This window comes from Panulirus ornatus, chromosome 9 (assembly GCF_036320965.1).
Source record: "Panulirus ornatus isolate Po-2019 chromosome 9, ASM3632096v1, whole genome shotgun sequence".
Lineage (NCBI taxonomy): Eukaryota > Metazoa > Arthropoda > Malacostraca > Decapoda > Palinuridae > Panulirus > Panulirus ornatus.
Genome location: NC_092232.1, coordinates 2730336 through 2743869, shown reverse-complemented (window position 1 = coordinate 2743869; position 13534 = coordinate 2730336). Strand labels below are relative to the sequence as shown.

The 13534-nt window shown below is 41.2% G+C and overlaps 1 protein-coding gene across 1 annotated transcript in view; it reads left to right on the top strand.

Annotated features, from left to right (window-relative positions):
- LOC139750148 (MAM and LDL-receptor class A domain-containing protein 1-like) overlaps positions 1-13534 on the top strand; it is a 308596-nt gene that overhangs the window by 51050 nt on the left and 244012 nt on the right. The window contains 5 exon segments of the mRNA XM_071664474.1: positions 1635-1827; positions 2619-2844; positions 4084-4229; positions 4449-4559; positions 5308-5437. Coding sequence (XP_071520575.1) covers positions 1635-1827; positions 2619-2844; positions 4084-4229; positions 4449-4559; positions 5308-5437 — 806 coding nt within the window.

Below are 13534 nucleotides of genomic sequence, written 5' to 3'. Positions count from 1 at the left end.
CGTAGAATGAGGATAAGATTTCTAGATACATGTATACTTACTTATCTGTGAATGTTTTATAAGACTGTCTTGTCAAACAAATATTAACCTTAAAACCTTAGTAACTTATTTTCGTGATTATATGATAATAGAATGGATGTGGAATTTGGCTGACATGATAGAAAGAGATAATTAAATAGACATTATTTATATGAGAGATCACAGAATCAAACCGGTCAATATCAGAAGAAAAGTATTTGTTCTCTCCAAGCAGGAGAGAAATACAGAGGTGTGGGTATTATGTTCTTCGATGTATGAATTCCTGATCAGTGAATAGGATTGGTGTAGAGTACATTGGTTATATTGAGACTTGAATTATAGTAATCATCTAGTGAGGAGAGTCACTATTCTCAACGTGCGGTGAACTGTATTCTGAGTGATGTTTGTCTTAGGTGAGAGCAATGTTCTTGCTCATGTGGTGACTCACAAGAGCCGGATATAGAAACCAGACAACTTTGATATCTAATGATAAAGTGTTTTAATGTATGTCGCAAGATTCTTGTGTGTGGACACTTCTGTGCCCACGGGAGAAGAGAAAGTCACTGTGTAAAACTATTTATTAGAGGAGCTTACCTTCACACACCAAGATTATGACCGAGTCACTTGTAGTCAATTCACCCACCACACCAACACCTGCTGTCATGATGAAATAAAGCGAGTTAGTTACATCTCCCAAGATGAGCGATTATCAGGAACTGAGTGAAATTACAAGTTGTTCAGAGCTTGCTTTCCAGATTTCAAAAACATTGACACTGAAATCAACTTTTAACTAATGAAACAAACCCACAACTGCCTTTGATTTCCACTGAGATCTCCTGATACTTGCTCACATAGTCTGTCAATATCGCTCATGAGATATCTACTGACAGTTTACCACTGAACCTTTAATACTTAACATCGTCGCTACCCGTCATTACTCATGTAAAAGCTATAAGTCGTGGAGCTGCTTCCTCTTCCGTAACACCGGTGGTGCTGTGCCTCAGTGTTCCGCCTCCGTACCACCGGTGGTGCTGTGCCTCAGTGTTCCGCTTCCGTACCACCGGTGGTGCTGTGCCTCAGTGTTCCGCCTCCGTAACACCGGTGGCGCTGTGCCTAGTGTTCCGCTTCCGTACCACCGGTGGTGCTGTGCCTCAGTGTTCCGCCTCCGTACCACCGGTGGTGCTGTGTCCCAGTGTTCCGGGTCTCACAAGGAAGAACACTTGTGAAAGCTTTTCTTGAACCTCTGGGCTGCAACTGACCAGTACCAATGTGGTATAGACATAGTATGGGTCGCGTGTGTTGAGCAAATCACTGAGGCACAGTTCAACAGCCTTACTGCAGTAGTTGGCTATGTTGACCGTATTACATAGTTGGGGGAAACAGCTGCTGTCTTTTGTCTTAACGACTTAGTTCCTAGCGTGGCTTATTGTTGTGCTGTGATGAGAAGAAATTTCGGTGGATGTATATGTTAGAAGGAGCAGATGCATACAATGTAGTGAGGTAAAGCAATTCCCTGAGGTACACACCAACGTCTATAACATTACTTAAATAGATAAAGGATTATAAGAAAACGACGACCGTAATCAACTGAATGTATTTCTATGCTCTTCCACCAGATGCGTCCACTTCTATTATTACCTGTCAGGTCTGTCAGGCACAGCTAAGCTGCTGGCATATACCCGTAGTAGTGAGGACGGTTCTGGCGTCTCGCTAGACATGCCTAAGCAAGAAATCTTTGAAGTGACGGAGAGTCAAGGGGATCAGTGGGTCCACGCCCAGCGACGTTATAGTGAGCAAGGAAATTTCCAGGTAAGATTCAGGTAAAGGACGTTGTCAGGATAGGTTGATGTCTCGACCCTTCATGCAGCTCTACCATCACTGGTGTCTACCTCTCCAGTGTTTCTACCCCTTCACGTGTTTCTACCCTTAATGTGTTTCTATCCTTCATGTGTTTCCATCCTTCATGTGTTTCTATCCTTCATGTGTTTCTACCCTTCATGTGTTTCTAGCCTTCATGTGTTTCCATCCTTCATGTGTTTCTATCCTTCATGTGTTTCTATCCTTCATGTGTTTCTATCCTTCATGTGTTTCTACCCTTCATGTGTTTCTATCCTTCATGTGTTTCTACCCTTCATGTGTTTCTACCCTTCATGTGTTTCTACCCTTCATGTGTTTCTACCCTTCATGTGTTTCTACCCTTCATGTGTTTCTACCCTTTATGTGTTTCTACCCTTTATGTGTTTCTACCGTTCATGTGTTTCTATCCTTCATGTGTTTCTACCCTTCAGGTGTTTCTATCCTTCAGGTGTTTCTATCCTTCAGGTGTTTCTACCCTTCATGTGTTTCTACCCTTCATGTGTTTCTACCCTTCTGTGATTAAGAACTATACATTCCAAGTAATGTTTGTCAGTATATCCTGAGGCGATGTAGTAGATGATTACATTTTCAGGGATTCAGGGTGAATTTGACTTTTGTGCTGAAGGCCGAACCAGAGCGATCACTGAAAAAAAGAAGAGATACTAAAATCTTTTGAAATGTAAACATCTTGCCCTCACTCACTCTCGGTGACATATATTCTAACAAAAGTTATTTCTTAACAGCTGATATTTGAAGCAAAAGTTTTGAAGAACAAGACTAAGGCAGTCGTTGGAATAGATGACATATACACCACGACAGACGACTGCGAGATGTATGGACACTGTGAATTTGAACATGACTTATGTTCATATACAAACTCTCAGACAGACTCGAATGATTGGTTGCTGCAGAGCCCTACAGATGCATTACCAGGACCACCAGTTGATCATTCCACTGACTCCAGCAGAGGTGAATGAAAACCTTTTTCCTTAGTTTTTCTTCAATCTGTAGATGATTGAAGATCTTACCCAGGCGATCCAGTGAGTTTTCTTCTTTTTAACACATAACTTTGTATGAATAATAATCTATTAGTCCAGAGGGTAATATCCTGATTCTACAAGAGAAAAATTTTTTGCAGTTTTCAGTGACTAATGGTTATTTCAACATATTTCTTTCAATGATGACTATCATATGTATCTAATTACAAACAATTAATGACTGTAAAATTTCATTCGATTTTTTTTCTTACTGACATCTGTTCTCTCCATCTCTCATCAGTGGTACATTAATTCTTATCATCTTATGCCGTTATGTTGGCTGTTGTGGTGGGAAGATTGGTTGGTTGTGCTGAGGACTGTGTGATGTTGCTGCTTCTACTCATGGTGACCGTAAGAGCACCTGGAGGTGTTTCATATATGGGTAGCCTCGGAAACACACCTAGTCCTCTCTAGGTCAAGTTATGTTCAGGAAATTGGTGGAGTAAATCAACTTCTCAAATACATAAAAACAGTGATCTACAAGAACCTTGATCAGCATATTAGAAAGTGAACACGCAGGAAAACAGATTACATAATGTGAACACAAGAATCACAAACGGCCTAAAAGATATCCATCATAGTGACAGTGTAGGATCAGGTGGGAGAGGCTGCAGCACAACTAACTTGTTTTCTAAAGTCTTTTACATATACAAATATTTTCTTTGGAAAGGAACTACAGCTGTCTACAGTTTGCTTACCTCTCCATATGTATTTTATAGGAATACTGACATATCCTACGACATATAGAAATACTGACATATCCTACGACATATAGGAATACTGACATATCCTACGACATATAGGAATACTGACATATCCTACGACATATAGGAATACTGACATATCCTACGACATATAGAAACGCACATGTATAAGGCAAATGGGGAGGTATCGAGGAAGATGATGACATTGTATCAGGTTCTGAATATATCAGCTAGATATTCCCTCAGTATAGCAGGATTTGGTCTCATCAAGGCTTTTGGCATAACTGACTTTCCATTTCAAAATGTCATTTTACTTCACGCACAATGATTTTAATGTCTACATTTTGAATGTTTAAGTCATTGATAAGAAGTGAAGAACTTGAATTAGTATCTCCGAGTCATGTTGTACCATCCTGCCATTATCATCCTTCCAATTCATTAAATTGACCTTTTTTCTTATTTCTCAGGTCACTATGTGATTCTTTCTGGTTACTTGCTGCCTGACCAGGGAGGATATGCGAACCTCCAGTCTCAGCAGTACTCCAGCTACATCGACTCCGGGACGTGTATTAACTTTTGGTATAACGCTGCCTTCACGAACGGTTCTTTAACAGTAAGTGTCGTTAGTCCCACCTTTCGTTTTTTATTTCATTTCCGTAGCAGATGGAAGAAGAGGAGGTTTACAGTGTGGCCCAGAGTCTTCCAGATCTTGAGATGAAAGAAATTGGCGACATTTGAAAGTCGAGAAACATTCAGAAAATGTGAATGATCTTTGTGTATATTACCGTAAGGAAGAGATTCACAAGATTTTACAGAAAGAATCCTTATTTAGGTTTCAGTTGCAAGATCGAACAGCTGGCAGACATTATGGAGGCTTCGCCAAGGAACAGATCCTCAATGGCACTTTGCACAAGTCACAACTAAGCAGGATACATTCCACAGGGTAAGTCAGAGAATAGTAAACTGTGCAAAAATTTATGATCTAACCAAAGACTATAGTTATGATGAGATATAACAATACGCTAAGGAGATACACACATGTAAATAAACGGTTTTACCTATCATTTCAATCTCACAACCTCGGCTTTACTGTCCGTGTTTTGAACATGTTCAGATTTCTGGAGCCAAAATATCCACTGCCCTTTATAGCTTTCCTGTGTTACTTCCTTCATGCTTCCAGTATTGCATGTATATATTCCTAGATTACTAAACTAATGCTAAACTGGTAAGTTATGTGCATTAACAATTTTGAATAATTTCTCTCAAGATATCAGGCTATAGGTAGATGTCATTTTGCACGTCAATTCTTACTTTTATTCGGCAAAATTTCAATCTTTTGTAGTAGAAAGTTCCACGTAGTAAACTTGTTTGAGCCGAATTAAGCGTTATAGAAATGGGCCAGAAGCCAATTTACCCAACTAGATCACATGATAATACTGTTAACATTGAACAATTACCTTACATGGTAATTTCAACCTCCATCAAAATATTTCAATTTCGAAAGCAAGTAAGGTACTCTCAGCGTTAAGTCATCATGAACATATCCATAATGAGCAGATTAAGCTTGGTCACGTTATTGTCTTCATAACAGATTACTTATTCTAGGTTCATATCCGAGTATCATCAACAGTTTAATTCGGAAAGATTTCAGCTTAACACTAAAAGCAAGTTTTTGTGTTTGGTATTATAAGGTCATCTTCACGGGCATGCTGGACGCCAACCCTGATGCTTATATTGCCCTTGACGATGTGTCCATTGATCGCTGGGGTAAATGTGTTGGCGACTACATAAGACCCAGTGTGGCCGACCCCACTCATCAAGGTATGTACTCAGGTTACGTTTATGATGGTGTAGCTCATGTATTCTTATGAAAGTATTGTTTCATGCGGTTTTTATAGCCATATGTCTTGCTGCGCCTCTTTAGATATGTTTGATGTTGACAGGTATTTTTCCTTGATTCACCTGTTTACTTTTCTACTCTGGTGTGTGACACTGATCCCTAATGTAACCGGATAAAACGAAAGATGTTCATCCATGCCCTTGTGGCTACTTTCCTATTAGACTGCTTTTTCAAAACGACAGATCTATTGCTAATACACACACACACACACACACACACACACACACACACACACACACACACATGTATATATATATATATATATATTTTTTTTTTTTTTCATACTATTCGCCATTTCCCGCATTAGCGAGGTAGCGTTAAGAACAGAGGACTGGGCCTTAGAGTAAATATCCTCACCTGACCCTCTTCTCTGTTCCTTCTTTTGGAAAATTAAAAAAAAAACGAGAGGGAAGGATTTCCAGCCCCCCCGCTCCCTTCCCTTTTAGTCGCCTTCTACAACACGCAGGGAATACGTGGGAAGTATTCTTTCTCCCCTATCCCCAGGGATAATATATATACAGTATATATACAGTAGGGGTGAGGGTCAAGTCAATTGGGAGGTGAGTTTGAATGGAGAAAAACTGGAGGAAGTGAAGTGTTTTAGATATCTGGGAGTGGATCTGTCAGCGGATGGAACCATGGAAGCGGAAGTGGATCATAGGGTGGGGGAGGGGGCGAAAATTTTGGGAGCCTTGAAAAATGTGTGGAAGTCGAGAACATTATCTCGGAAAGCAAAAATGGGTATGTTTGAGGGAATAGTGGTTCCAACAATGTTGTATGGTTGCGAGGCGTGGGCTATGGATAGAGATGTGCGCAGGAGGATGGATGTGCTGGAAATGAGATGTTTGAGGACAATGTGTGGTGTGAGGTGGTTTGATCGAGTAAGTAACGTAAGGGTAAGAGAGATGTGTGGAAATAAAAAGAGCGTGGTTGAGAGAGCAGAAGAGGGTGTTTTGAAATGGTTTGGGCACATGGAGAGAATGAGTGAGGAGAGATTGACCAAGAGGATATATGTGTCGGAGGTGGAGGGAACGAGGAGAAGAGGGAGACCAAATTGGAGGTGGAAAGATGGAGTGAAAAAGATTTTGTGTGATCGGGGCCTGAACATGCAGGAGGGTGAAAGGAGGGCAAGAAATAGAGTGAATTGGAGTCATGTGGTATACAGGGGTTGACGTGCTGTCAGTGGATTGAAGCAAGGCATGTGAAGCGTCTGGGGTAAACCATAGAAAGCTGTGTAGGTATGTATATTTGCGTGTGTGGACGTGTGTATGTACATGTGTATGGGGGGGGGGGGTTGGGCCATTTCTTTCGTCTGTTTCCTTGCGCTACCTCGCAAACGCGGGAGACAGCGACAAAGTATAAAAAAAAAAAAAAAAAAAAAAATATATATATATATATATATATATATATATATATATATATATATATATATATATATATATATATATATATAGGGGTTGAGGGTCAAGTCAATTGGGAGATAAGTTTGAATGGAGAAAAACTGGAGGAAGTAAAGTGTTTTAAATATCTGGGAGTGGATCAGGCAGCGGATGGAACCATGGAAGCGGAAGTGAATCATAGGGTGGGGGAGGGGACGAAAATCCTGGGAGCCTTGAAGAATGTGTGGAAGTCGAGAACATTATCTCGGAAAGCAAAAATGGGTGTGTTTGAAGGAATAGTGGTTCCAGCAATGTTGTATGGCTGCGAGGCGTGGGCTATGGATAGAGTTGTGCGCAGGAGGGTGGATGTGCTGGAAATGAGATGTTTAAGGACAATATGTGGTGTGAGGTGGTTTGATCGAGTAAGTAATGTAAGGGTGAGAGAGATGTGTAGAAATAAAAAGAGCGTGGTTGAGAGAGCAGAAGAGGGCGTTTAGAAATGGTTTGGTCACATGGAGAGAATGAGTGAGGAAAGATTGACCAAGAGGATATATGTGTCGGAGGTGGAGGGAACGAGGAGAAGTGGGAGACCAAATTGGAGGTGGAAAGATGGAGTGAAAAAGATTTTGAGTGATCGGGGCCTGAACATGCAGGAGGGTGAAAGTGCGGGCAAGGAATAGAGTGAATTGGATCGATGTGGTATACCGGGGTCGACGTGCTGTTAATGGCTTGAATCAGGACATGTGAAGCGTCTGTGGTAAACCATGGAAAGTTGTGTGGGGCCTGGATGTGGAAAGGGAGCTGTGGTTTCGGGCATTATTACATGACAGCTAGAGACTGAGTGTGAATGAATGGGGCCTTTGTTGTCTTTTCCTAAGCGCTACCTCGAACACATGAGGGGGGAGGGGGATGTTAGTCCATGTGTGGCGAGGTGGCGACGGGAATGAATAAAGGCAGACAGTATGAATTATGTACATGTGTATATATGTATATGTCTGTGTGTGTGTATATATGTGTGTACATTGAGATGTATAGGTATGTATATTTGTGTGTGTGGACGTGTATGTATATACATGTGCATGGGGGTGGGTTGGACCATTTCTTTCGTCTGTTTCCTTGCGCTCCCTCGCAAACGCGGGAGACAGCGACAAAGCAAAATAAAAATAAATGATATATTTCTTTTTTTTTTTTTTTATACTTTGTCGCTGTCTCCCGCGTTTGCGAGGTAGCGCAAGGAAACAGACGAAAGAAATGGCCCAACCCACCCCCATACACATGTATATACATACGTCCACACACGCAAATATACATACCTACACAGCTTTCCATGGTTTACCCCAGACGCTTCACATGCCTTGATTCAATCCACTGACAGCACGTCAACCCCGGTATACCACATCGCTCCAATTCACTCTATTCCTTGCCCTCCTTTCACCCTCCTGCATGTTCAGGCCCCGATCACACAAAATCTTTTTCACTCCATCTTTCCACCTCCAATTTGGTCTCCCTCTTCTCCTTGCTCCCTCCACCTCCGACACATATATTCTCTTGGTCAATCTTTCCTCACTCATCCTCTCCATGTGTCCAAACCACTTCAAAACACCCTCTTCTGCTCTCTCAACTACGCTCTTTTTATTTCCACACATCTCTCTTACCCTTACGTTACTCACTCGATCAAACCACCTCACACCACACATTGTCCTCAAACATCTCATTTCCAGCACATCCATCCTCCTGCGCACAACTCTATCCATAGCCCACGCCTCGCAACCATACAACATTGTTGGAACCACTATTCCTTCAAACATACCCATTTTTGCTTTCCGAGATAATGTTCTCGACTTCCACACATTCTTCAAGGCCCCCAGAATTTTCGCCCCCTCCCCCACCCTATGATCCACTTCCGCTTCCATGGTTCCATCCGCTGCCAGATCCACTCCCAGATATCTAAAACACTTCACTTCCTCCAGTTTTTCTCCATTCAAACTCACCTCCCAATTGACTTGACCCTCAACCCTACTGTACCTAATAACCTTGCTCTTATTCACATTTACTCTTAACTTTCTTCTTCCACACACTTTACCAAACTCAGTCACCAGCTTCTGCAGTTTCTCACATGAATCAGCCACCAGCGCTGTATCATCAGCGAACAACAACTGACTCGCTTCCCAAGCTCTCTCATCCCCAACAGACTTCATACTTGCCCCTCTTTCCAAGACTCTTGCATTTACCTCCCTAACAACCCCATCCATAAACAAATTAAACAACCATGGAGACATCACACACCCCTGCCGCAAACCTACATTCACTGAGAACCAATCACTTTCCTCTCTTCCTACACGTACACATGCCTTACATCCTCGATAAAAACTTTTCACTGCTTCTAACAACTTTCCTCCCACACCATATATTCTCAATACCTTCCACAGAGCATCTCTATCAACTCTATCATATGCCTTCTCCAGATCCATAAATGCTACATACAAATCCATTTGCTTTTCTAAGTATTTCTCACATACATTCTTCAAAGCAAACACCTGATCCACACATCCTCTACCACTTCTGAAACCACACTGCTCTTCCCCAATCTGATGCTCTGTACATGCCTTCACCCTCTCAATCAATACCCTCCCATATAATTTACCAGGAATACTCAACAAACTTGTACCTCTGTAATTTGAGCACTCACTCTTATCCCCTTTGCCTTTGTACAATGGCACTATGCACGCATTCCGCCAATCCTCAGGCACCTCACCATGAGTCATACATACATTAAATAACCTTACCAACCAGTCAACAATACAATCACCCCCTTTTTTAATAAATTCCACTGCAATACCATCCAAGCCTGCTGCCTTGCCGGCTTTCATCTTCCGCAAAGCTTTCACTACCTCTTCTCTGTTTACCAAATCATTTTCCCTAACCCTCTCACTTTGCACACCACCTCGACCAAAACACCCTATATCTGCCACTCTATCATCAAACACATTCAACAAACCTTCAAAATACTCACTCCATCTCCTTCTCACATCACCACTACTTGTTATCACCTCCCCATTTGCGCCCTTCACTGAAGTTCCCATTTGCTCCCTTGTCTTACGCACTTTATTTACCTCCTTCCAGAACATCTTTTTATTCTCCCTAAAATTTAATGATACTCTCTCACACCAACTCTCATTTGCCCTTTTTTTCAAATCTTGCACCTTTCTCTTGACCTCCTGTCTCTTTCTTTTATACATCTCCCACTCAATTGCATTTTTTTCCTGCAAAAATCGTCCAAATGCCTCTCTCTTCTCTTTCACTAATACTCTTACTTCTTCATCCCACCACTCACTACCCTTTCTAATCAACCCACCTCCCACTCTTCTCATGCCACAAGCATCTTTTGCGCAATCCATCACTGATTCCCTAAATACATCCCATTCCTCCCCCACTCCCCTTACTTCCATTGTTCTCACCTTTTTCCATTCTGTACTCAGTCTCTCCTGGTACTTCCTCACACAGGTCTCCTTCTCAAGCTCACTTACTCTCACCACCCTCTTCTCCCCAACATTCACTCTTCTTTTCTGAAAACCCATACAAATCTTCACCTTAGCCTCCACAAGATAATGATCAGACATCCCTCCAGTTGCACCTCTCAGCACATTAACATCCAAAAGTCTCTCTTTCGCACGCCTGTCAATTAACACGTAATCCAATAACGCTCTCTGGCCATCTCTCCTACTTACATAAGTATACTTATGTATATCTCGCTTTTTAAACCAGGTATTCCCAATCATCAGTCCTTTTTCAGCACATAAATCTACAAGCTCTTCACCATTTCCATTTACAACACTGAACACCCCATGTATACCAATTATTCCCTCAACTGCCACATTACTCACCCTTGCATTCAAATCACCCATCACTATAACCCGATCTCGTGCATCAAAACCACTAACACACTCATTCAGCTGCTCCCAAAACACTTGCCTCTCTTGATCTTTCTTCTCATGCCCAGGTGCATATATATATAATAATAATATATATATATATATATATATATATATATATATATATATATATTTTTTTTTTTTTTTTTTTTTTTTTTTTATACTTTGTCGCTGTCTCCCGCGTTTGCGAGGTAGCGCAAGGAAACAGACGAAAGAAACGGCCCAACCCCCCCATACACATGTACATACACACGTCCACACACGCAAATATACATACCTACACAGCTTTCCATGGTTTACCCCAGACGCTTCACATGCCTTGATTCAATCCACTGACAGCACGTCAACCCCTGTATACCACATCGCTCCAATTCACTCTATTCCTTGCCCTCCTTTCACCCTCCTGCATGTTCAGGCCCCGATCACACAAAATCCTTTTCACTCCATCTTTCCACCTCCAATTTGGTCTCCCTCTTCTCCTCGTTCCCTCCACCTCCGACACATATATCCTCTTGGTCAATCTTTCCTCACTCATTCTCTCCATGTGCCCAAACCATTTCAAAACACCCTCTTCTGCTCTCTCAACCACGCTCTTTTTATTTCCACACATCTCTCTTACCCTTACGTTACTTACTCGATCAAACCACCCCACACCACACATTGTCCTCAAACATCTCATTTCCAGCACATCCATCCTCCTACGCACAACTCTATCCATAGCCCACGCCTCGCAACCATACAACATTGTTGGAACCACTATTCCTTCAAACATACCCATTTTTGCTTTCCGGGATAATGTTCTCGACTTCCACACATTTTTCAAGGCTCCCAAAATTTTCGCCCCCTCCCCCACCCTATGATCCACTTCCGCTTCCATGGTTCCATCCGCTGACAGATCCACTCCCAGATATCTAAAACACTTCACTTCCTCCAGCCTCTCACCATTCAAACTCACCTCCCAATTGACTTGACCTTATATATATATATATATATATATATATATATATATATATATATATATATATATATATCGGAAAGCAAAAATGGGTATGTTTGAAGGAATAGTAGTTCCAACAATGTTGTATGGTTGCGAGGCGTGTGCTATGGATAGAGTTGTGCGCAAGAGGGTGGATGTGCTGGAAATGAGATGTTTGAGGACAATATATGGTGTGCGGTGGTTTGATCGAGTAAGTAATGTAAGGGTAAGAGAGATGTGTGGTAATAAAAAGAGTGTGGTTGAGAGAGCAGAAGAGGGTGTTTTGAAATGGTTTGGTCACATGGAGAGAATGAGTGAGGAAAGATTGACCAAGAGGATATATGTGTCAGAGGTGGAGGGAACGAGGAGAAATGGGAGACCAAATTGGAGGTGGAAAGATGGAGTGAAAAAGATTTTGAGTGATCGGGGCCTGAACATGCAGGAGGGTGACAGGCATGCAAGGAATAGAGTGAATTGGAACGATGTGGTATACCGGGGTTGACGTGCTGTCAATGGATTGAATCAGGGCATGTGAAGCGTCTGGGGTAAACCATGGAAAGTTGTGTGGGGCCTGGATGTGGAAAGGGAGCTGTGGTTTCGGTGCATTATTACATGACAGCTAGAGACTGAGTGTGAACGAATGTGGCCTTTGTTGTCTTTTCCTAGCGCTACCTCGCACACATGAGGGGGAGGGGGTTGTTATTCCATGTGTGGCGAGGTGGCGATGGGAATAAATAAAGGCAGACAGTATGAATTATGTACATGTGTATATATGTATATGTCTGTGTGTGTATATATATTTGTATACATTGAGATGTATAGGTATGTATATTTGCGTGTGTGGACGTGTATGTATATATATGTGTATGTGGGTGGGTTGGGCCATTCTTTCTTCTGTTTCTTTGCGCTACCTTGCTAACGCGGGAGACAGCGACAAAGCAATATAAATAAATAAATGAATATATATATATATATATATATATATATATATATATATATATATATATATATATATATATATATATATTGAAAAGGATCACAATTTTGCGCGTGATCAAGTATATTCCTAAGAGTCCACGAGGAAAATGAAACACGATAAGTTCCCAAGTGCACTTTCGTGTAATAATCACATCATCAGGGGATAAGGCTAACACTGCTGTGATTTTAGACAAAAGTAACTATTTATCTAAAATGAATGATCTTTTAAATGATGACACGACAGAAGCAGTTAATTCCCATTCCAGTAAAGAAATGAAGTTGTTGAAAGGTAATGGTTCTCTTATCAAAAGTTTGTCATCTTTGTCCCTTTCATTGCCATATATGTATGGACTTATAAAAACACACAAACGAAATTTTCCAGCAAGACCTATAGTGAGTTCTACTGAAGCCTACTGTCAAAATGGTTAGCTTCTTTATTAAGCCCTTTAGTAGGTGAAATATCAGATTCTAATATCATGAACAATGTAGATTTAGTCAACAAGCTTAAAAATATCAATGGTAATTTTGATTTCAAACTAGTTAGCTTTGATGTTTCCTCACTTTTCACAAAAGTTTCAGTTGATGACTTTTTAGAATATTTGTTTGATGTCTTGGATGATATTCATTTACCTGTTTCAAAGTCTGTTTTCACTGATCTAATAAAATTGTGTATAAAAGACTGTGTATTTCAATTCAATGGAGATAATTATGCTCAAAAATTTGGTATGCCAATGGGTAACCCTCTTTCACATG